Source organism: Hyaena hyaena, unplaced genomic scaffold, assembly GCF_003009895.1.
Source record: "Hyaena hyaena isolate Hyena2069 unplaced genomic scaffold, ASM300989v1 scaffold_113, whole genome shotgun sequence".
In the NCBI taxonomy this organism is placed as follows: Eukaryota; Metazoa; Chordata; class Mammalia; order Carnivora; family Hyaenidae; genus Hyaena; species Hyaena hyaena.
The window spans coordinates 1,772,720-1,797,925 of NW_024080745.1; the positions used below are offsets into that span (position 1 = coordinate 1,772,720).

General features: G+C 46.8%; 1 protein-coding gene across 8 annotated transcripts in view; it reads right to left on the minus strand.

The window, feature by feature from the left end:
• Window positions 1-6,736: 6,736 nt before the first annotated feature.
• TMCC3 (transmembrane and coiled-coil domain family 3) overlaps window positions 6,737-25,206 on the minus strand; it is a 75,524-nt gene continuing 57,054 nt past the window's right edge. For 5 of the 8 annotated variants that reach the window (XM_039236584.1, XM_039236588.1, XM_039236590.1 and 2 more), the window contains exons 2-4: window positions 18,561-19,477; window positions 14,889-15,024; window positions 6,737-9,746 (exon numbers count right to left, since the gene is read on the minus strand). In XM_039236584.1, the coding sequence (XP_039092515.1) occupies window positions 9,444-9,746; window positions 14,889-15,024; window positions 18,561-19,477 (1,356 nt within the window). In that variant the 3' untranslated portion in view covers window positions 6,737-9,443. The other 3 variants (XM_039236586.1, XM_039236585.1, XM_039236589.1) reach the window with 3 other exon arrangements.

The following is a 25,206-nucleotide window of genomic DNA, read 5'->3' on the forward strand; positions in this document are numbered from 1 at the left end:
TGCTGTGGAGACCGGTCCCAGGCCCCAGCGGGACCCACGGGCCTGGGCTCTGGTACAGGGAGCAGCTGCCCTGAGAGGGGGGCGGGGGCCAGGGGTGGAGGTGCAGGGTCTGCGATGAGCCGCTCCTCAGTCCCGCAGCGGGGAGGCCGAGCGTGTGCTCAGGGCTCAGCACCACGCAGGGGGTTACTCACTGCTGACTCAGACCCAGGTGCTCATTTGCATGCTGTTCATTTCAAGCCAGACGGAGCAGGAGTGCGGGGAGCAGCTCAGCCCCTTTCTGAACGGAACCACCCCAGATCTTCCCAGCGCTCCTGCTGCTGTGCGGAGTCTGACTTAAGACAGATTTCCTTTGTAAAGGGCTCTGTTCAGTCATGCCCTCGTGGCTGTCTGTGAAATGGAGCTTAGAGAAAAAAACCGCTCAGGAAGTCCATTTCGTCTCTAAGAATATGGAGGTAAATTTCAATTTTAGGTTAGATGCTCAGAGTATGACCTTTCCTGCTGCCAAATATTTTCACTCCTCATCTGTCTCCTCCCCCAGAATGTAACCCCCCCCCAGGACAGGAACACTGTTTTGTATGCCTGTGCCTAGAACGGAGCCTGACACACAGTAGGTGCTTAACATACACATGACAGACTGAAAGTCTTGTTACAAGCACTTTCTCTCAATCTTGCAGCCCTCGGCACCTTGCGGTTTAGGAAAGAGTGATCCTGAGAGGTTAAGCATTTCCCTAGGTCGCAGTGCTCGGGTGGCTCAGTCAGTTAAGCATCTGACTCTTGGCTTGGGCTCAGGTCACGATCTCAGGGCTCGGGAGTTCGAGCCCCATGTTGGGCTCTGTGCTGACAGCATGGAGCCTGGTTGGGATTCTCTCTCCCTCGTGCTTTGCCCTCCTCCACTTTCTCTTACATACACTCTCCCTTTTCTCTCTCTCTCTCTCTCAAAATAAATAAATAAACTTACAAAAGCTATTTCCCTAGGTCAGTCAGATTGCAGGGAGAGGCGAGTCCCCACTGTTTCAAGATGGACTTCCTGCATGTCAAGCAATAGTTCAGAAACTACTTATTAGTTTATTAGGTGACCACGCCTGTGACACCTATTCGTGCTAACCCAGCTCTGACAAGATCAAGCAAATGTACTAATTTCCACTCAAATATAAATAGCTGCCAAGGGGCTGATATGCTCTGGCCAGCTGAGTAGCTCAGTCTGTCAAACAGGACAGAGGACAAGCCTACTAGGGAAGCAGATCCCCCACCCCCACCCTCAGTGTGGCGAGGAGCCCAGGCAGAGTCGAGCACACTCAGGGAGACCATGAACCGGCCCCACAAACTAGACACACAGAAGACCCGTGGCCGCTGGCCAGTCGGGGTGCCCACTTCCACCAGACCAACAGCACACTGCTGCCCGCTGTCCAGCTACCGGGAGAGCCGGCCACCAGCCTTCGGCCCCCCTATGACCTTCCAGCTCTTCCCTTCAGGAAAAATACTTGAGCGACTGAATGGGGCTTCCTTCATTCCAGCTCCATATCCAGTTTCCATCGATGCTCTCAGGTAATTATATCTTGTTGGCAAGGGGAGACCTACCCATGGCAGGAAGTCACCTTGCAACAATTCTGACCACAGTGTCTGGGGAAAGGCCACCTCTCTGTGAACCTGGGCCTGTGTCTGGGTCGCTGCTGGCTTGAGCCACTACATAGGCCGGTGTATGTGTCCTGCCTATGACCTGAAATTTGGGTGTCCATCTTATACTTCTGTTCCCTACAGTTAGAGGGCTTTGATTTTCTTTTTTTTTTTTAATGTTGTATTTTATTTTTGAGAGAGAGAGGCAGACTGCAAGTCGGGAGGGGCAGAGAGTGAGGGAGAGATGGATTCGGTAGCAGGCTCCAGGCTCTGAGCTGTCAGTCAGCAAGGAGCCCAATGCGGGGCTCAAACCTACGAATTCTGAGATCATGAGTCGAACGCTCAACCCACTGAGCCACCTAGGCGCCCCTAGAGGGCTTTGATTTCAAACCACAGGGGAAGTATGATGAGCGAATAGCCGTCAAAACCATTTTGGAGAGGAACAGCCAATGGAAGGTCCAGTCAGCACCATTGCTTGTAAGCAGAAAGTTCAAGAATCAGAGGAGAATCAAGGCCTCTGAGAGTTCCTCTGGTGAAATGGAGTCCTGTAACTGTTAGTACAGACTTTATTTATTTATTTTTTCCTACGATGCAGTAGCTTACTTTTTTTTTTTTTTTAATTTATTTCTAGGAGAGAGTGAGAGACAGCGTGAGCAGGGGAGGGTCAGAGAGAGAGGGAGTCACAGACTGAAACAGGCTCCAGGCTCAGAGCAGGCAGTCAGCACAGAGCCCAAAGCGGGGCTCGAACCCACAAACAGCGAGATCAAGACCAAAGAGAAAGTCGGACGCTTAACCGACTAAGCCACCCAGGCGGCCCCGCAGTAGCTTACTTTTAAGCAGAACAGGAAAAAAAAAAATCCAGTCCCAATGCCTGGGCCCAAGCAAAGTAATCACTAAGAAAACAGCTGTTAGCACGGCTGACGCTCATTCCTGTGACTGCTTTAGTTAAGTTAAAGGGCTGGCAGGAGAGAAATTCTGGCTGTCTGAGCAAGGACGAACATCGCAGAGGTAAGTCACCAAAGACAGTAGCAGATGTCATGGAGCACAAAGCAGAAGCTAGCAGGGACTTGACCGTCTCAGAGCAAAGCAAAACAGCTGATAAATACTCAGCCAAGCCAACTGCCACTTATACAGCCGAAGAGGTTCAGGAAGCCAGAGTGGGTGTAGAAGTTTGTTATTTTTTTATTTAAAAAGTTTTTTTAATGTTTATTTTTAAGAGGGAGGGAGGGAGAGAGAGAGAGACAGAACATGAGTGGAGAACGGGCAGAGAGGGAGGGAGACTCAGAACTGAAAGAGGCTCCAAGCTCTGAGCTGTCAGCACAGAGCCCGACGCGGGGCTTGAACTCACGAACCATGATATCATGACCTGAGCTAAAGTCAGATGCTTAACAGACAGAGCCACCCAGGCGCCGCCAGAAGTTTCTTTAATTAAATAGTTCACCCTTCTCTTCATCTACAGATCTGTCAGCCTGCGTCTCTTCAAAGATCTAGGATGTTAGTTTCAGGCAACTGCTGTCCTCACAGGGTACCAACAATGCAAACGTGTAAATGTATGATTTGCCAACTATAGCTCAGACTGCTCCAGTCTCAGGGTTACAAGTGGCTCCTTGGGCTCACAGGAGCCAGGAGCTAGTGAGCCAGAGAGCCAATCGCTCAATCCCTCTTATTACAGCGATGGGTCACAGCGACCAGGACAGGCTCCGGGGTCACACGAGTGTGGGGCTGAACAGAGTCCCACCATTGCTCGCTGCGGGACGCTGCTAATTCTTTAGCCATTCTGAACCTGTGTCCCCATCTGTGAAGCAGAGATAATAGTGCTTCACTTACGGGTACTGGAAAAATTGCCTGTGACATAATGTGCAAAGAATCTGGCACACAGCACTGCACCCAGGAAGTGCTCAACGAATGTGAGCTGTCCTCCCACACCTATGACCCACAAAAGTGCTGCTGGGGATCGCCATGTGGGTCCTATAAATTTCTACAACTCATGGTCATACCTACTAGAAAGTAACTTTGTAAGGAGGATCTGCAGATAAGAACAGCTATTATGTTGTTAGGCTATATAACTTTGTCAAGTTGTGGCTATGAACATTCTCAGGCTTCCCAGATTTTTTATTAGGAGTCCATACGTTACTCAGTCAGAAAGCACTGCTTTATTCCCCACACTATTACTATTCAGTTAAAAAACCCCACTAAGCCTTTTCTCCATCTCCATCTTTTTTTTACGGGAACATAGGCTTCATAAGGTATTTCCCTAAAGCAACACTGGGGCACGTGCTGGGCTGGACACACACATAATGCCATCACTTCCGCTTTCTGTCTTTACCTCTTTGGATATAACAACAGGTGTGAAAATAACAGTGGATCCTGTAAGATTTCCCAAGAGTCAGATGCGCTCTGTTTTCTAGGGCAGGGAACGAGCTGACTTATTACAGGCTCTTTCATCATCGAAGCATCCCAGTTCTCTTGTACGCACGGTGGGTCCTGGATGACCGGGAGACCTGCAGTTGGCTGGAAGCAGAGGGCTAAGCAGGCAGCATCAGAAGCAAAAGCAACGAGAACCTGACCCCCCTCCTGCACCAGCGAGGGTCTTGGGAAAAGCGCACGTGTCTGAGCTTCAATCTCATCTATATAATGGGGATGATTATATAGATGGATGATGAGCCACATCACAGGAATGGCTCCTACGAGTTACTGCGCTATAAAAATAAGGTGCTTTGTAAACACCGGAGCTCCACACAAACAAGGAACCCCACTCACCAGACTGCTTCAGCCAGAGGACTCTGCTCCGTGCCCCCCACCTGGTCGTGGGCACACCTGAGCAGTGCCCTCACGGCCTCTCACTCCCGCACAGGATCCTTCCACTCTCCCCCTTTCCACAACTCTGGGCGCCTTTCTCAGCATCCCAAGCGCTGTAAAGAAACCATCCTTCTCTCTCCCACCCAGGGATTGAGGAACAGGCCACACGTCACACGCCCACAACGTTCTATGGAATAGACGTCAGTTTGTTTAAAATTTTATTACAGGTGGTGTGGCTGGGGGGAGGGACGAACAGGTGAAACACAGAGGAATTTTAGGGCAGTGAAGCTATTCTGTGTGGCACTAATGGTATGATGGTCACATGGCCTTCTCCATTCCCATGGAAGGTACAAGGGTGAGCCCTTGGGTAAAGTTATGGTGATAATGATGTGTCAATGTAGGTTGTAGACCATCATTTTAATAATGTACCCTCTGTGTGGTGGGTGACAGCAGAGAGGCTATGCATGTGTAGGGCTTGGGGGCGGGTATACTGGAAATCTCTGTACCTTCTGACCAAGTTTGCTGGGAACCTAAAACTATTCTAAAAAATAAAATCCATTAAAAAAAAATTGATTTCACACACACACCTACTACTGAGATGGGCTCTGACAAATATGAAAATTTAAGAAATCTAACTCTTTATTTAACATCAAAGCTAACATCAAGTGTTTATTTAAAAAAAATAATGGCACCTGCTTTGAATAGGGTGACAATCTATACAGAATTGACAATTTTAGGCTGACACAAAACTATATAGTATCTCACAAAATGGAAATTCTGCAAAAGACCTCACAATAAGCATTCCTAGTTTCCATTTTCAGAATTGCTAACTACGGCCTAAACACAGCTTAAACACAGAGCACGGTTTTTTGAAACATTTCTCTTACGACAAACACAGGAGATATGTTTTAAATAAATTAAAATTGCAACACAAATTATTCCTAAAACAATCAAGGTACATTACTTTCCAGCTTCTTAGAGACAAAGAATTGTACTGACTTTAGAAAATCATAGGTTAGTTCTGCTTTTTATCTTCTGGGTTACCAAACTCTTGTTAACTGTACCTTCTTTTAGCTTCATAACGATTTTTGATGTAAATAAGCCAATATTATTCTTTTCAGTGATTTATCTTTTCAGACCAACTCCTTCCTTTATACGTGTTACACTTCTTCAAGCATCTCTCTCCAGATAAAGCTCTGAATTTTAAATAATGCCATTTCACCCTACCCCTGGCTCACTCCTCAAAATTATAGAAATATGCAATATAGGTTGTTTAATCACACATGCTCATATTAATAAGCATACTGAAATGCTTTTGCAAACCAATACAATCATACTTAGATTCAATACAAAGATGTTCCTATTTGATGCAAAACAATTTGGTATTTAAACTCCAATCCAGAAGAACAAAAATAACTAGTTGCTTACAGGACTCCCAATTCCCATCATAGCTATTGATCCCATAATTAAACCTGATATGCTGGAGAAATGGCAGGGCAGTAAACATACCTTGTAGGGCAATATTTCAATAAAAACAAGAGTGACAAAGTAGAAGGGCTAAAATCCCATGGAATTTTAACTGACAGAGAGGGATAACTGAGTTAGGGGCTGTAATGGAAGGGGAAAGGGTGGGCAGTTTCAGATCTCAGTCTATCAACAGTTCATGGTGATCACAAAAGCAAAACCACTCATGGTACATACTAGAAACTTGGGACTGATCCTACTCTGTACAAAATCAGCAATGGAGTGCTTTTATTTATTGCTTCATTGCAGTTGGAGTTGGGGGTGGGGTGGGGTTCAGTGTTGATCATACTCAAAATGTAGGCTGAGATAACCAATCAAAACCCACATAAGAGTATTTTTAGATTTTTGTTTTGCCCTCAAACTATCATCTTGGTGGTCATGAAAATAGTATGTCACAAAAAAATCCTGTGCTAGAATGCAATGTCCAGTATCTTTTTTTTTTTTTAATTTCTATGTTTATTTTTGAGAGCGAGAGAGAAAGCATGAGTGGGGGAGGGGCAGAGACAGAGAGAGGGAGACATGGACTCCAAAGCAGGCTCCAGGCTCTGAGACGTCAGCAAAGAGCCTAATGCAGGGCTCGAACTCATGAACTGCAATATCGTGACTGGAGCCGAAGTTGGCACTTAACCAACTGAGCCACCAAGGTGCCCCTGCAATGTCCAGTATCTTAAAGCATTAAGTTTGCTGAGTGAGCAGGTGCCTGGCCGTCCCCATGACTAGTTTCATCCTTACTACCAATGAAAGGTGGGGAAAGGGATTAGCTGACTTAAATGTAAATTAAATAACCAATTCCGTGATATACCCTAGTTGGATCACTATTTTTAATTGCATAATTTATAAAATTTTATTTAATCCCTTGTGCAGGAAAGGAAATACAATGAGAGGGTTTATTACTTGAGAACAGTAAACCACAGAGGGTAAAGGTCTTCTTGGAGTGCAACAACTTATTAAAAAGCTTCATGAACTTTCAACAAGACTCTAAAATAAATATGCCAAGTATAAGTTGAGCATACACAAGTGACAACAAAGTTATCTGACATCTACCGAGAAATCAGTGGAAATACAAATTCTGTGCAAAAGAAGTCATGATCAGGTGGGATGATTCAGATCCTAGATTTTGGAGCAGAGCCAGTTTCTAGCAGCTTCTGTTAACATTAGCTCCCCCTGGAGCTCCCGTGGAGGGGGCGAGAGCGCGGCTTCCCGTTTCCCCCCTACTTCTCACAGTGGAGCGGAGACACACTGACCGCAGGCCCGGGAGACGTCAAAACAAATGGTGAGTGGAGCATGGTGGCTGGGGAAGCAGGCCCACGTCCTAGAACTTCCCCGCGGTCCTTAACCTCAAAGGGCTAGATACCTCTCTCTCTCTCTCTCAAAAATGACAGCAGTATCTACATCCGCTGCAACCTCTGGCATATCCAAAGTGCCTCAGAAAGATTCCCAGAAATGGAGAAGCGCCCACCAGGCCCCAGCTTGATCCGAGGGTGTACATTACCTCCAGCCCCCAGCCGAACGGAGACCGATGCCCACAGGTGATGGAGAATGCTGGCCATTAAAATACAGATGCAAAAGCCCACCATTCCTTCTCCCTCCCATCCCTGGACCTGGAACTCTTTTCTGTCCCCAGGGTTTGATGGATGGCAGTAGATTTACAGCCAATTTGGCAGAACAAGGGCAAGTCTGATGGTGGAAGGGGACATGGCCATGAGATGGGGGAGGGGCTGCTAACTCCCTCTTCCCTGAATCCAAAATCTGTACAGCCAAGACTGCACGAAATGATGGTTACTGTTTTTAAAAAGCTCAAGTCCAGAATTAGATAGTGGGGACAGTTGCAGAAGTTTGTGAATTTGCTAAAACCACCAAACCGTAAAGTTAAAAGAAGAAAGCTTGAGTTGTCTGAGTCTCACACACACTGGACTTGTACCAAATGCTCGACTATTCCATTCTCTCAAACCACGGCACACTGTCACATTTTTTTTCCCAGGAGATTTCCCTAAGAGCAGCTGTTCGAAAATATTGCACTTAATTTAAATCCAGGCGATCTGATGTTTTCTGGAAGAAAATGTACACTAACACACATCTTTACGCCTTCAGAGAACAGAGCGGATAGCAGGAGGAGGGACTGAAGAGCTGTTCCTATTAAAATCTTCTGACTTCGTTTTCAGTAGGTACAGAGAGAGAGATTTAAAAGGGAGTAGCTTCAGGGCTGAGGGTAGCGAGTAGCATCCCCCAAACAGGCCGAAGATGTTAACTTCTGAATGCCTTCACCTCAAGGGAAGAAGTGCGGCCCCTCCCTTTCCCCGGGCCCTTGTCTTCAGGGAGATCCTGAGAGACGACAGCCAGCCTTGGTGCTGGGCTCAGCTGGGCTCACAGGGTCCTAGGAGGACCTTCCCAGTCCCCATCCCAGTCAACTGCGCCCTTGGATCCAACTGCCACCCCGGCAGACCACACGCCTATCTCCCTCCTGCTTTCAGAGCTCCTACCTCAGTGCACTTCCGCTTCACAAACTACAATCCTGTTGTCCTTAAGGAAAAACAAAAACTCCACAACACAAGGATCATCTGTTTTCATTTGTGGAGTGAGATCTTCAACCTTCGCAGGCCAGGGAATAAAGTGAATCACATCCTCACAGGGGGTCTGTCACGACTAAGATCTGCTGAAATACCTCCAAGGTAGTGCTTACAGGACCCTAACGCTGAAGCCGCGGTCTGACGCGGGACTTGGAAACATTTCTACGTGCTTGAAGGCGAAGCATTAGACGGCTGCTTCAGATAAAATCCGCGTGTGGCTCCCTGGGTGTAAGAAGGGAAAAGCCCCACTCGTGAATCTTTGCATCTTACCATTTAAAGTGCATGACAACATCTAAGTTTGACGTCGGATGGATAAACAGGTGTGTGGTAAGATCTCCGTGGCACTTGTGTGTCACGTACAACTGACCGCTACGGACACTGGGAACACGTGGTGCCTAGTGTTCTCTGTGGACAAGTGGACTGGATTACACAGGATTTTCTGTACTTCCGAAGGCCATATGGGTTCACCGTGGCCAGTGCATGTACTCTGCTTCCCCTCCCCAAGTCCTGCTACATCCTTGCTACTAACAGGACTCTGGGAAAACATGCAACCACGAGCAACTGTGAGGTTCAACTGTGATAGAGACTTGAGAGAGAGACAGAGACTTAAAATCCCTTTTCTTCTGGATCATTCATTATGCCAAATGCTCAATAACCAGAGGCTGGCCATGCTGGGCTGGTGAGGTGGGCGGAGATCTGGCGTGATTAAGGCAGTGAGCAACGTGGGGAGAGCTCTCAGACGGATTCACACTCACGAAGAATGGGGACTGAGCCAGCAAGTGCTACCGTGTGAAGGGGACTGTCGTTATTTACAATGCACAGCCCAGGCCTGTTCACCTTTAGTCAGCACAACCCCGTTCATTTGAAAATTTGGTAGTATGCACAGAGTTCTCCTTAAAACAGAAACCTGAAAGGACATGAAGATGGGGGCCAGTGGCTTCACCGGGGTATTATTATCCTTTCTATGGCACACAGAATATGGTCCCAGTTTTTACAAAATATTGCAAGAAGAGTCACAGCGAAGAAGGTGCCAAGAATGTGGAAGCGGCTCTTCATCATGGGGGAGACAAACTTGGCCATGGTAGACACACACACGAGGATGACTGTCATGAAGGCCAGGATCACGTTTATGCACCTGCCCAGGAGCACCTTGGCATTGACGGTGTCTGTCTGCAGGGCTTGCTGCTCCTGCTGGTGGAGCTCCAGTTTAGAGATGCGAGTCTGGCAGGATTCCAAGGCTTCCTGTGGGCAAGAGGGAGAGCAAGGGTCACACGCTGTTGGGACCACGGGCGCCGCGCGAGCTGGGACGTGCCCGAAAGCCCCCTGGCTCAGGAACTCGACGCTGAGGCAGCTTCCGACAGCCAAGCTGATGATGACGAGGAGGATGATGATGACAAAGAAGGGAAACGAGAGTCGCAAGGCACATTTATTCTGTTAGTCATAGACGGAACGAACAACCGTGAATTACCGTAAATGGGGACTTAGAGTTAAGTATTTTGAAATTAAGTACATAAAATACTGGCATCTGCTGGCATCATCAGGAATAAGCCACAGGAGTGGTCGGCCAGCGAGGGACCGTCAACCACCTCCAGCCATGGACTGGGTGGTCCCTCCAACTTCTAGTCCTTATTTCCATTGCTCAGGCTGTACGTGCGTCCACTTACACACTGCGGAGGGTGAAGGAAGAAGGGATGGGGACAGGACGGACCATGGGGCTCGGCTTCCTCTCGCTCTCTGTGTGCCGTTACTCAGGCTGCACATTCTCCCCAGAACCCGTTCTTTCTAAGGCTTCAATTGCTAAGACACAGAGGACCCTGAGTATCTCTCTGGCCGAGTCGCCTCATCTGAGTTTGACTCATGTATCTACATGGCTCCTTGACATCCCCACTTGAGCTTCGCAGAAGCACCCAGAATGCACCACATGCAAATGTGGGATGGCGTGCTGCACGCTCTCCTGCACCCGCCGCCGCCGGTCCTGCTTCCCTGCTGCCGTTCCGTCCCCAGAAAACAGCGCCTGGCTCACCCCGTCCCTCCCACCACCCACTCAGTCCCTCTAAGCCATCCCCCGCCTTGTCAATGAGACATCCAGTGTCTAGCTTTAGGGGCCCACTTCTCTCCCCTCCCAGTCTCTGCCGCCCTGCCCCGCTCACCACGCTCTGGCCATGCTGGCTTTTTGAAGTCTGGAGAAGGAGCATGGTCGGGGCCTTTGTACATGCATGTCCTGTGCCTGGAAGCCCGCCCAGCCCCGTCAGAGGATGTGAAGGTCCCCCAGCCCTCCTTCCTGAACAGAAGACCAGAGCTGCACAAGGATGGGGACTAGGCCACCTGCGGTTACCCAGCACAGGGCCGGACACGCGGCAGAGTGCAGACTGGGCGCAGGAAGGAGGCGTGAGGCTCGTGAGAGGAACACTCTACGCCTCCTGGGAGAACAGGACCTGACTGGAGGCGGGACAGTGAGGCCCGTTTAGTTCCCTGGCCGACGGTCTAACTCGTTTACCAGTATGTGTCTGCTCGCTTACAATACAGCCATCTTTCAGGTTTTAAGCAACCATAACGGCTGTAACACTGATTCGCTTTTCTTCTGCTGAATATATTCTATGGGCCAAAGAACAGGGTTCTCTGTTACTATAGTAACTTCCATGACACGGGTTACCAACAGAGAAGGTAAAACTTCTTTTGATTTTTACGTTCTATAAAAGCACTGGCTTCTACAGGAGCAGGCACGTGCCCCAAGGATCATGAATTCTTTTCAACTATGAGCTCACGGTTTCCTCCTTCTTGGACGCGGCATGGAAATGCTGATAGAACAAGACAAAAAGATCAACATTTTTGGCAAATTCATTCATCTTTAATTGGGTACACGGATTACATATATAGACAGACTAATCCCAGAAATGAATTCCTTAGAACTATCAAATTTTTTACCAAAAGAAAAATCCAAGAAAACTAAGCCGTGAGTGGCAAGGAATTTTGGTGACAGCTCCCACTGAGAGACAGCCGGCCCCACGATCCCTAGTACTTCTTTGGATCCAGTGTTTAACTTACTGGGGACAAGGAGAGGAAACAGACTGAATTATCCTTAAGCCTGTTTTAACTGGGAACTCTAAAACAAAACTCAGTTTCTTAAAACAGTAAAACCCTTGCATCCCTGTGGGCACCAGCCACCCTCACCTGTGCTAGCTCGTCCGCTGTAGCACCCTGCCTGTAAGAACAAAACTAACACGAACTGGAGACGAAGCTGAGCAGGCCCGACTGCGAAAAGCCCCGAGGAAGAGGGCCACTCACGAATATAACAGAAAACGTGGCCAGCGTTTATTTTCTGACTGCCTATTATGCGTCAGGCAGATTAAGTACTTTATGTATATTATCCATTTACCTCCTGACAACCTTTTGATGTGAAGCTCACTGATGATATTCCCATTTTATAGATGAGGAAACGGAGGCCCAGGGAGCTAACTTGTCCAGGGTCACACAGTAAGTGGCAGAGCCAGAATCTCACTATGGAAACAAAGACTCTGTAGCCACCCACACAGATGTCCTCTTTGCACTTCTGGGCTGGAGACAAAAACCAGAAAATGTTCAAATGAACTACTCTATGCAGTGAAGTTCCCTCTGTGAAGCCCCTTGCTTGATCTTACCCATTCATCCCTAAAGTACGCTTCTTTAAAAAAAAAAAAAATTAACCCAAACTACGCCCTAAATAAGAAAACCATATATTTAGACATAAATCCAGTGCCATCCCAGACCCGTTCTAAAACCAGAATGTTTTAATAAAACTGACTGCACTGTTCACTCTGCAACACGTAACATTTAAATGGGTCACATTCTTTAAACCAGTCAATGGTGATGCTGAGTCTCCTGACCCAGAGCAGGGGCAAAATCTCCCAAGTGTCTCCCGCACCACATCCTCACAGGTAGGTTTCCTACCAGCTCCGTCTGATGCTCTGGCTCCCAGAAACATCCAAGCAGAAGCCTGAGATTGGCACAGACTCACAGCCCACGATACAGAGAAGAACAAAATGTGGGCAGTCGAAACTCTAGCTCACACACTGTGGGAGAAAAAAATCTCAGCTTTTTCCCTCATAAAGTGTGGCTGGAGAAAATAACCACTGCCTACAAAGAAAAGTTGTAAAAATGGAGCTGAGTGCTACTTGGAGAGTATACTTTCTTGCTTTAAAAAAAATTTTTTTGGGGGGGGTAAAGTTTATTTATTTTGAGAGAGACAGAGAGAAAGAAAAGAAGTGAGCAGGAGTGGGGGAGGGGCAGAGAGAGAGGGAGGCAGAGAATCCCAAGCAGACTCCGCACTGTCAGCACAGAGCCCCATGTGGGGCTCGAACTCACAAACTGTGAGATCATAACCTGAGCTGGAATCAAGAATTGGATGCTTAACCGACTGGGCCACCCAGGTGCCCCCACTCTTTTGCTTTTTTTAAAAAAGAAGATTACTGGGCCCAGGTGGCTCGGTTAAGCGTGCGACTCTTGATTTCAGCTCAGGTCATGATCTCACGGTTTCTGAGTTCAAGCCCCGCATCGGGCCCTGCACTGACAGTGCAGAGCCTGCTAGGGATTCTCTGTCTCCCTCTCTCTCTGTCCTTCCCTCCCTTTCTCTCTCTTTCAAAAATAAATAAACTTTTAAAAAAAGAAAGACAGGAAGATCAATAGGAATGTAAATTACTGCAGCCACTATGGAAAACAATATAGAAGTTCCTTAAAAAATGAAACCTTGAACTACCTATGATCCAGCAATTCCACTTTTGAGTATATACCCGAAGGAAATGAAATCAGTTTCTAGAAGACATGTCTCCACCCCCATATTCAGGGCAGCATTATTTACAAGAGCCAAGACACAAAACCAACCTAAGAGTCCATCAACAGATGAATAAAAAAAAACGTGGTACACATATACACGATGGAATATTATGTGGCCACAAGAAGGAAATCTTGTCACCTGTGACACATGGATGGGTTTGGAGGGCATAATGCTGAGTGTGGAGTCAGACAGAGGAAGACAAATATGCTATATGACCTCACTTACATGGGGTATCTAAAAAGCAAACAAACCCATAGAAACAAAGAACAGGTCCATAGAGGCAGGAGTGGATGGCAGGGGAAATGGGTGAAAGTGGCCAAAAGGTCCAAACTTCTGGCTGCAAGATGAGGATGTAATGTGTAACGTGGATGGCTACCGTTAACAATTCTGCATTACGGATTTGAAAGCTGTTAAGAGAGTAGGTCTTAAAAGTTCTCATCCCGAGGAAAAAATGTTAACTATATGAGGTGATGATGTTAGCTTACCGTGGTGATCATTTTCCCATATACATACGTTTATCAAATCATTACATTGTACGCTTTAGTGCAAAGTTGTATGTCAATGATCTCAGTGAAAGTAGAAGAAAAGGAAGACACCCCCCAGTAGTAGGAAAAAAAAGCAGCATTCAGGACGGCCGGGGCTGTGTCCCTACAGCGCTACCGTCACACTAACACTGAGCCGTGCCTTCATGTGACTGACTCAGCAGCCCCTTCCTTCCACCCACCCAGCTCCCACCCACCGCGCCAAGTCCCACCCTCTCTGCACATTCATTCACGTTCCCTATTCAAGGACCGTCTGTAAGACGTCACCCAAGTCACCCGACCTCTCTGCCTTAGTTTCACAGCTGAGAAATGGGGAAAATAGTAAGACTGCCCGAATGGTTGCTGTAAGGAGTAGATGGGGAGAGGAGAGAGACACGTAAAGCGCTTTGCTTGTGTATGGTACACGGTATGCACTCGGGTCCTTGAAATTCTTACAAATATCAAAGCTATTTTTATTCTACAGATGAGCAAACAGATCCAAGACTTGCTCAGGGTCACATAACTGGTGAATGGCTGACCTGGGACTGAAATCCAATACCTGACCACAAAATGACCAACTGTCCCACCAGTTCATAGCTTGTTGGGCACGGTGTCTGAATTCTGTGGTTTTCACAGTCTGGATCACGTAATTTGGCCCCCGTTCATGTTTTCTTGAGCTGTTTGGCAGGTGACCTAACCCGGACTCCCCATCTAGTCAGTAAGCTTCTCAAAGGCAAGGTTTGCCTCCTGTTTAAAAAGTTTTAGCAATTTTGGTGGGGGCGGTAGAGGGTAGGAAGGAGAGGTTATAGGCTATGGGCTTGGGTAGATTAATAAAGATTCGTTAACCAAAATAAGCACACAGAGAATAGCCTCTTCACTCAGTGACTCCTAGAACATGAGCTAACGGGGTGAAGAAGGGAGAGAATGTTTGTGCAGAGAAAACATTTTGCTGCACGTGCCAGAAATCCTTCCGGGCTTGGGGGATAAGGCTCGTTGAATGCATTAAAGGCTGGGACGAGCCCACGCGGTGCCTAACGGCGAGAGGAGCGGTACCTGGATGTCCCGGGAGCGCTCATAGGCCTGGTAAGCCACCTTCTCCTCGATGCTGGCCAGCTCCTGCTTCAGGTTGCCGGTCTCATGCTGGTGCAGGTCTGTCAGGTCGTGCAGCTGGTCTTCCAGTCGCTCGTACCTTTGCAGAGAGAGGAGCCGATTCTGAGTGTGACACTTCAGAGGTGTCCTTATTTTCATTCCCCGGAAGACTACGTTTCCAAAAAAAAATAGGTCCAGCTACAGGGAGCATGCTTTCGGCTAACACTGAACTCCAGCTGGTCTCTGTCATGTTAACTTCTGTGTCCTCACTCCTGAGGTGTCACACACACCAACGCTGGCTTTCCCGCCCGCATCAGACAAGCACCCTCACCGGCTGCGGTGACAACACAAACAGGCCTGACGCACTCACCAGGGCAGGTCTACGGGCAGGGCGGCCTGGGATCTGGCTCAACACAAGGACCTGCTGGTTCCCCCTCCCCCCCTTCTGCCTGCCCAGCGCCTCCTGGTTCACAGGCAGGGCTCTGAAGCCCCAGAGAGCCCGTAAGTAAAGAACCAACTTCTGTACCAGAGCCAAGTCCACTTCCCAAGGCACACTCCGATTCTGAAAACATGCCTCAGTTCTTAGAACTTAAGAGTCGATAAAAAATTAAGCTCATTAGAAATTATAAGGGCACAGGGTGGATCTCAGGTCACGATCTCATGGTTTGTGAGTTCAAGCCTCAGGTTGGGCTCTCTGCTCCCTGCATGGAGCCTACTTTGGATCTTCTGTCTCCCTCTTTCAGGCCCTCCCCCACTCATGCACACTCCCTCCCTCCCTCCCTCTCTCTCTCTCCCAAAAATAAACAAACTTAAAAAAACTTTTCTAAAAAAGAAATTATAAATGACTTATCAAGTGACATTTCCAAAAGTCACTTTCCAAATGGAAAGTAACAGAAGAACAAAGATTGCCATTTCCACCTCCCATTTCCCTCAAAGAAGAGGGACTGGTCTTACATTTGAAAACTTATGTTTATTTGAAAACAGGAAGCACTATTTGGGTAATGCATTGCCTGAAATGACTTCTATCAATGTCAATGTTAGATGCTCACACAGGTCACCTGATAGAATCACAGGTACCCAGTGCTGGTGTAAAAGCCTTTTAAAGATCTCATACAGCAAACAATACACTCAGCGGCTAACCCTGGGACATCACAAACTTAACTACATGACAAATGGGAAAACTATCCTAAATTTATGTAAGCGAGTATTTGTGAGTTGGGATAAAATTTGGATCTAAGGAGTACTGTATCGCAAACTATTTGTAAGGACCTGAAGTCAATATCTTCTGGAAAAACTGTGACTCAAAAACAGTTATGTGACAAAGACACCAGAGTCAAAGATGTGTGCTGAAAGTGTTAAAAAATGGTTTCATAGACTATAAGAGCTAAAAAAAAGCCACACTTACAAATTAATACATTTAGAACCATTTTGAGATATAAAGTATGTAAGGTAAAGTTTAATCTTATGATATGTACTGGACATTTAATGTTTTTTAATTTTTAAAACTTTTATTTATTTTTGAGGGAAAGAGAGACAGAATGTGACCTGGGGAGGGGCAGAGAAAAACAGACAAAGAATCTAAAGCAGGCTCTAGGCTCTGAACTGTCAGCACAGAGCCCAATGCAGGACTCGAACTTGTGAACTGCAAGATCATGACAGGAGTCGATGCTGGATGCTTAACTGACTGAGCCACCCAGGCATCCTATGGACATTTAAATTTTTATCTACATTTTTCTAAGTTAACATACTCATTTTGACCAAAAAAGCAAAAAAAACCAAAAAAAAACAAAAACAAAAAAACCTTTTGGGGTGCCTGGCTGGCTCAGTTGGTAGAGCGTGCAATTCTTGATCTCAGGGTTGTGGGTTTAAGCCCCACACTGGGGTAGAGATTACTTAAAGTAAAAATAAAATCTTAAAAAAAAAAAACAACTTTGGGTAATCTTTTTACTGGGAAATGGTAGAAAATCACTTTTTTTAAAATATTTTTATTTATCAGTTATAAGCACATAAACTCTAGCCTATAAACATCTTTCAAAATTAGCTGATATAGGGGTGCCTGGGCAGCATAGTCAGTTAGGCATTAGACTCGATCTCAGCTCAAGTCATAATCTAATGATTTGTGGGTTTGAGCCCCACACTGGGCTCTGTGCTGACGGCATGGACCCTGCTTGGGATTCTGTCTCTCTTCTCTCTGCCCCTCCCCCATCTGTGCATGCACTCTCTCAAAATAAATAAACTAAAAAAAATGAGCTAATATAAAAAAATAAAATTAGCTAATATAATCCACAAGATTTGAATTTATACTTTACTCTTACGATTTCTTTTAAAAACTACTTAAGGTGAAAAGTTTAATGAGCAAAACATAGTACATAAAAAAATGTACACTGTAAGAAAACTTTAAGATCAATGTGCCAAACATTTACCCAAGGGATACAGAAATGCTGAGGCATAGGAGCACATGTACCCCAATGTTCATAGCAGCACTCTCTACAATAGCTAAAACATGGAAAGAGCCTAAGTGTCCATCAACAGATGAATGGATCAAGAAGATGTGGTTTATCTATACCATGGAATACTACATGGCAATGAGAAACAATGAAATCTGGCCATGTGTAGCAACATGGATGGACCTTGAGGGTGTTATGCTGAGCGAAATAAGTCAGGCAGAGAAGGACAAATACCATATGTTTGCACGTATAGGAGGATTAGGAGGAACTTGACGGAGGACCAAGGGGGAGAAGAAGGGCGGAAATGGTGGGGGAAAGGGAGAGAGGCAAACCATGAGAGACTCTTGAATGCTGACAAAAACTGAGGACTGATGGATGTGGGGGGGGGGAGGGGCATGGAGAAGGACACTTGTGGGGATGAGCACTGAGTGTTATGTGGAAACTAATTTGACAACAAACTATATGTATAAAAAAAAAAAAAAAAAAAAGATCAATGTGCCAAAGAAAATCTACCTTGAACAATGCAGTGGTTCCTTTTTAAAAATATTTATTTATTATTTTTGAGAGAGACAGACAGAGAGACAGAGGGCATGCGTGTGCAGAGGAGGGGCAGAGAGAGAAGTAGACAGATGATCTAATGTGGGGCTCTGCGCTGACCAAATGCTGGGCTCAACCTCACAAACTGTAAAATGATGACCTGAGTCGAAGATGGATGCTTAGCTGACTGAGCCACCCAGGCGCCCCAAGAATGCAGTAGTTTTTTACTTAACAGTTATAGAGGAAAATAAAATACAGATTTACAAATTAGTGTAATTACTGGAACTTAAGAAGGAACTTTACATGCATGAGTTACAGACAATCTAGCAATATTTTAACAGAGTCACACAACTTTCTCTGAAGTGTTGATCTGTAAGTCACAGATTATAAAGTTTGGAGTCATAAAGTATGGAAAAAACTGATTTTAGATGTTTTTTGATCCACATCCATAATTTATGGAAAACACAACCATGAGCCTCTCTTTCAAGAAGACAATCTCTCTGTGAACTTGTCACTGAGTCTGACACCTTGTGGGTGTCCTGAAAAAATAAAATTCTTTTTGATTTGGAAAAAAAAAAAAAAAAGAAGACAATCTCTCTGCACTTAGTAAGTCATGCTTCTAGAAGAATTCCAAGAGAATGGTCTGAAATACCTGTATCGTTCCTCTTGCAGCGTCTGAGAAATAAAGCCGTACTCTCTCTTAAACTGCACCTTCAGCGCCTCGATGTCCTCGGCCAGCTGTGCCTGGGTGTCCTTGATCTCCCTCAGCTCCTCCAGGATCACGGTGAGCTTGCCCTGGCTGTCGAGCGTGCCGGGTCCGCCGGCCCCGAATGACTGGTTCCCATTGCTATCGGCGGAGCCCGACGTGCCACTCGAACACTCGTCATCGCTGCCGTACTTGGGTTTGTTCACAATGGTCGCGCTGCCCCCGTAGGCCCGGGGACTCCCCTCAGGCCTAAACTCCTCTAGGGAATTTTTTAAGTGAGCGATGTTATCGGCGCTGCCAAACTTATTCCGGATCAGGTTGGCAAACTCCCTGGACTTATTGAAGACGAACACAGGCGGAGTGAGGGACACTCCAGGCATGCCCGATTTGCCACACTCCGCGCCGTGGGGGGCAGTCCGGGACTTCGAGTGGGCATCTTTCAGGGAGTGCGACCCGTCCTTGAGGTGGTCTTTGGCAATGTCCTTCGCGCTCCTGGAGGCTCCATTCTGCTCGATCTCCTTGAGCTTCCTATGATACTGTTCTAACTTCTTTTGAAGCTGGGCGATGGAGTGTGCGGACTTCTGGTTCTTCTTCTCAAAGACCTGCTTGATGCGGCCCGCCTGCTGTTTGTCCGCGCTGTTGACCAGTTTCAGGTACTCTGCAACATTCCCGTCGCGCGACGTCTGCTCGATCTTGATCTGCTCTGTCACCTTGAGAATTTTTTGTTTCAGGCTGTCCGCACTGAGTTTGACCTTGTGGAAGTCCAGGATGCCATCTGGTACGTCAAAGTTGAGGTTGGTGTCGGACCCCCCGCGGCGAATGTTCAGGGGCAGGCTTAGGGTGTTCATGTCATGACGCTCTACCTGCAGGAGACAGGGAGGAAGCACTTGAAGATTTGAAGTCAAAGGCACAGGTACTGCGACAGAACCTGTGTACACACTGCAGACTTACTTCAGGTCCAAGATTTTTCAACTCCAAGTATTCCTACGATAAAAACTCCCTACTATCCCCTCCAGTTGAAGAGAGGCCAGCCCAACCCCTTCCTGCATCCCTGTGTACTAACCAACTGTGAGGCTCAGGTCTTCCAGGGCTTCCAATGTTTGGTTTCATGACCCAGAACTATGAGTTGCCAGGGTAGAAAATGCCTGATGGGACAAGGTTACCGCTCGGTCCTAGTTTCCCCAAATGCCCAGGTAACTGGGGTGCCTGCCATGCCCCACGCACTGCGAATTTCAACACTGTGGGAAATGCAACCGATTCAGTCCTCCATCACTTAACAGAAGAAGATTGAGGGAAAAGTTCCAGCAGGTACTTTCATCAACACAAGAAATTATTTTCTTAATGGAATCATTGAACAGATGTGATGGGTAATATGATGCAAGGTTAATTTTACTAACACCACAGTCTGTAGAGGTGGAAATAAACAACTCCAACCACAACGGAAGTGATTAAAAAACAAGAACAACAAGTGATAATACCCTGTGAAATGGCTTTCTCACTCAAGGGCCACCTGGGGAAGAAGTGCAAAGTATCACTGAGCACCCCAGCAAGAAGGGGAACAGGTTTGTGCCCTGAAAGGGAAAGCGAAAGACGAAGGGAGCCTAGGTGCCAGGTACCATGGACAGGTGTCTTGTTTGAGCCTCACTACCATACCAGGCAGACTCTGTTAAACCCATGTACGTACAAACTGAGACATCAAGAGCCAGGATCTGAATTCAAGTCACTCTAACGGGGTTCTCTTTCTAAGTCAGGACACTCTACCAAGGTGTCCCCAAAGGACTAAAGACAAGCCTTTGTAGAGTCTGAACACAACCTCCAAACAAAGATTTGTAACCTCTAAACTGAAGCATCTGACTTGTCCAGTTAACTACCTCTTGATTAGAATAATGCTTTGATACAGAGTCTCACTGGAAACCGAATGGGAGATAATATTCAGGACAAGTTATTTTTTTAAGGGGACAGTAGGCAGAAACACCAAAATATTAATAAGGTATTAACACACCTCACCTTGCCTAAGTGACCCAGACTCGAATGTGTTCATTTCCAACACTGAAGTATTAACACTCTGTCCCATGCACAATCCTACCCAATGCTTTCTCTCAGAGAAGGGAGCCCAGTGGCATAGTGGGACACAATCCCAGGCTGGTGAGTCAGTCCTCCTACACAACTTACAAAAGTTTGTTAACATTATTTCTTGGCCCCTCTCTTCCAAAACACAATTTTGCTATGAATAAGAGACACCGGGTGTTTTATCTGGCAGAAAAGCATCACATCGGAAAGGCTGGAAGTAAACAAGTGCCAAGTCACTTGTAAGACTAGAAAAGAGGAGAAAGGAATTGTGACATCACCTGGTCAAGACAGAAGGGTGGGTGTAGGGAATAAAGAAGGTATGGGATGATCATCCTCAAATCCTAGAGAAAGGACCACAGGGAGCTCCAGGGACTCTGTACCTACGGTTCACTGGTGAACCCCAGCAGGAATGTGTTCACATTACATGAACAGAGAGTGCACTAAATCTGGGAAATGTTTATTTGGGACAGAGTAATCCATGGTAACTGTATAATCAGGAGCCTATAGATTTGGTATCACTGGAGGGATTCACTGATCTGATTATCCAATTCTACCGCTCAGAAACCTTATTTGGCTCCCTAAAGCCTCCCCAATTGAATAATACAACCCAGCCACTATAAGGCCCTTACCTTTCAGGCCTCACCTTGCACCTAATGGATACCATTCATCTCAAGTGAACCTTACAACCCAAAGTTCCCAAATGTAGAGGAACGTTCTATGGATTTTCTCATATGAATGATATTCACAGTGCCTGCCACCCATTGCCTTCTGCTTGTCAAAATCCCACATATTCTAGGGGCGCCTGGGTGGCTCAATCAGTTAAGCTGCTGACTTTGTCTCACTCAGGTCATGATCTCACAGTTTGTGAGTTCGAGCCCCACGTGGGGGCTCTGCACTGATAGCTTGGAGCCTGGAGCCTGCTTTGATTCTCTGTCTCCCCCCCTCTCTCTCTGCCCCTTCCCCACTTGTGCTCTCTTGCTCTCTCAAAAATAAACTTCAAAAAAATTTTAAAAATCCCACATATTCTTGAAGCTCCACTTAAAATCCCACTTATTCCATGAAGCTTCTCCTAGTCCGTCAGAAAGCTGCCTGTTCTTTCTGCGATCCTCCGTGGTGCTCTGGTGGTGCCACCTGACTCGTCCTTGGATTACTCATCTGTGGATTTGAACCCTGCCCCCACCCCGAGCACAGGCTCCTTTAGGGGAGAGAGGTGTCATACTTACACCCAGTCTGAGGTGCTAACACTGTCCCTGATCACAGGAGGCTGTTGATAATGTTTGCTGAACTCAGATGACATCATTCCTTATTCCAGGAGAGTTGCTTTGAAATCACTTAAGATATATTTCAATAGAATAAAGACAGTGACCTTGGACGTTCTGCCCGTACAGAACTGACAGTTTCAGGCAGAGATATTTTCCCCACAGCTGGGTAGTAAGTTCTGTATCATTTCACACTGGTTCAACTACATGGAAACTTTTCTGGGACACCTGGGTGGCTCAGTCAGTTGACCGTCTGACCCTTGGTTTCGGCTCAGGTCATGATCTCGCCGTTCATGGGACTGAACCTTGAACTTGGGGTTCTCTCCTTCTGCCCTCTCTCCCACTTGTGCTCTCTCTCAAAATAAATTTTTAAAAAATATTCAAGATTTTTCTAAGAATCAACGTGCAGCAAAACAACACAAATATAAATAAAGACTTTTTTTTTTTTTTTAAAGTAGGCTCCAGGCCCAGTAAGTATGGAGCCCACGACCCTAAGATCAAGACCTGAGCTACGATCCCATATTGGATGCTTCACTGACTGAGCCACTCGGTCAAATAAGGACTTTCAAACTTTAACTGAAGTATAACTTTCATACAGAAAAGAGCACATTTAATAAGAATAAAACAATACTCAATTAACTGCCACAAACGGGACACACGGTATAACCATGACGCAGGAAACAACCACCGCCACCACCACCAACAGAACCGAGGCTCCCCGTGCCCCCTTCCATCGTAAGTACATCACCCCCACCTCTAGGAGTACCCGAGCCTCACCTCTAACAGCATGCATTAGTTGTAACCAATCACCATGCACTCTTCTTGTCTTTTTTGCTCCACTTTGTCTGGGAGACTCATAAGACCTTGTTCTTGCCTTCTGGAGCTCGAAGAACAGATTACGTTGTTTTTAAAAATCCACCCAAACCTGCCTGGTACTGAGAAGTCCACCTTGTTGGAAGATGCGGAGGCTTTTCTACCTTACCTTCCCAAACGCAGCAGTAAGTCACCTCCTGTTCCTCCTCTAATCCTCGGCCCCACGGCAGCTAGCCAGCCAAAGCGGGTGTTGCAACGCGATGGCCTCCTCCCTGACAGGCTGCTGGGCCAGGACAGCCTCGACCACTCAGGAATGTTTGCACACAGAGAGCTGGCTGACTTTTGGCTCAGTTAAAGCTATAACAATGCCTGGCACGTCCTCGACATTCCAGGTTGGGGAAAGCAACCGTCGTCGAAGCTCAGATCAATCTAGCTTACTGCTTGGCAGCAAATCTCAGTTGAAACTGATGAGGGTAGAAGGTTGAAACTATTGTTGGGCCACACCTTTTTATAGCCTTTTATAGCCCTCGCTCTGCAGAGTAATTAAGGGCAAGCTGTACATATCATCAGTAGATGCCTATACATTCTCTAAACCCAAAGTGAAACTTCAAGTATGGGCTGGGGAGAAAGCTCCATTTCATGTGGAGCCGGCCATGAGGGCAAGTGCACGGCGCAGCTGTTTGAGGGTGGGACTCAGGGCGGACAAAGGTTCACAGATCACCCGTCGTGAATGTGCACATGAACTGTGCAGATCAGGAGATGCATGTTCAGTTTCGGCACTGACATTAACTAGTTATGTTCTTAGCTAAATCAGATGATGTCTGTGGGCTTCAACTTCCTAATCTAAGAAGAGATCGAGCCAGTCACAGCTACCACTGCAAATTCCATGACATTTAATCCAAGCATCTTTACTGTGAGGCAGTATCATGGAAGAGTCAAGACTCTGGGCTCTAGACATACAGTGCTTTTGCTTTCTGTCTCGACACCGCTCTTACGAGCTGTGTGGCTTTGGGAAAATGATTAGCCTCTCTGTGCTTCAGTGTCCTCTTCTGTAAAATGGAGATCATCATTCTCAAGGAGCTGTGAGGAATGAATGAGATAATGCATTTAAAGCAAGTTGCTGGCACAGAGAATGGTTCCCAAAAAAAGTTTTGTTTTGTCCTTCCAATTTAATTTAAAAATGTACCTCTATGTAAAAACTGAAAGGAAACAAGTTCCAAACAACGGTTATTTTTGCATGGCGGGGTTAAAAGAAGTCATTCTTGTTATTATGTTTCTGTATTTTCCAATTCAAAAAAAAAAAAAAGAACAGGAGCTACCATTTTGGCAGAATAGATGCTTTTTTTAAAAATGACTACTACCGCCTTCTAGGTCTCTTGGAACGAGTTGGCTATTATTAGTTTACGTGAAAGGCAGACCACCAACATCCTAGTGAAAAGCCATCGCTAATAATGTTTTCCTTCCGGTAGCAGCAACATTTCCACTGTCACCTCAATGTTCTGGAACAAAGGCTACAGAAAAGCCTGAGCCCTGGACTAACATCAAAAACCGACACTGAGTCACCTCTGCCAACAATCCAAGCCTCCGATACAACGTAAGCAAGCTCACCTCGCTCACGGGGAAGCCAGGCGGCACAAGCGTTACCGTAGCTGCTGGAACACGCCGTTCTGGCTTCCAAAGGAGGGCTCTCGTCATGACATGTCATATTTACCCCCTAAAAGCTCCAAAGGAAAATGAACAAAAGGAAGGATAGTCAATGCAGGGGCACACCACCCAAGAGAAGCAGAAAAGGGAAAACAGTGGCAGGGGTTGGAGAAAGGTGGGGGGAGGGGGGGGGAGGGGGTCCTGTGGATGCCTGGAGGGCAACGGGCTAAGGCCTGAGTCCCTTGAGGCTCTGGGGGTCAGGGAATGGCCTGAACAAGCAGAGGCACAGAGAAATCAGAATGAGGAATGGATAACAACTGCCTGCCTAGACCCGAAGCCAGATACAATGAACCTTTTGCGTTAAGAAAAGTTGCCTGGGAAAAAAAAGAAAAGCAAAGCAAAGCTGCCTGAGCCCAGTCACACCAGGAAAGAGTCAGTCCTTCAAACTGGCTGGCATTTCATAGGCAACAGGTATTCCGCAGCGCACAGGAGGGCGCTCACAGGTCTGTGTGGCCCGGCTGACATTCCACACCCTTACTCATTGTAGCTGGAATCTAACTTCATGTCCAGAGGCAAGGCTGCTCCTGTGGCTTGCCAAGAAGAATGTGCTAGGCTCTGCTGTGGCAGCAAAGTTGAAATCTCAGTGGCAAGGGAAAGGTAAAGGGAGAGGGGAAGGGAAGGGGAAAGGGGAAGGGAAAGGCAAGGGGGAGGGAGGGGGAGGGGAAGGCAAAAGAGAGGGGGGAAGGGGAGGGAGAGGGAAAGGGAGGGGGAAGGGAAGAGGGGGGAGAGAAGGGGGAGGGGGAGGG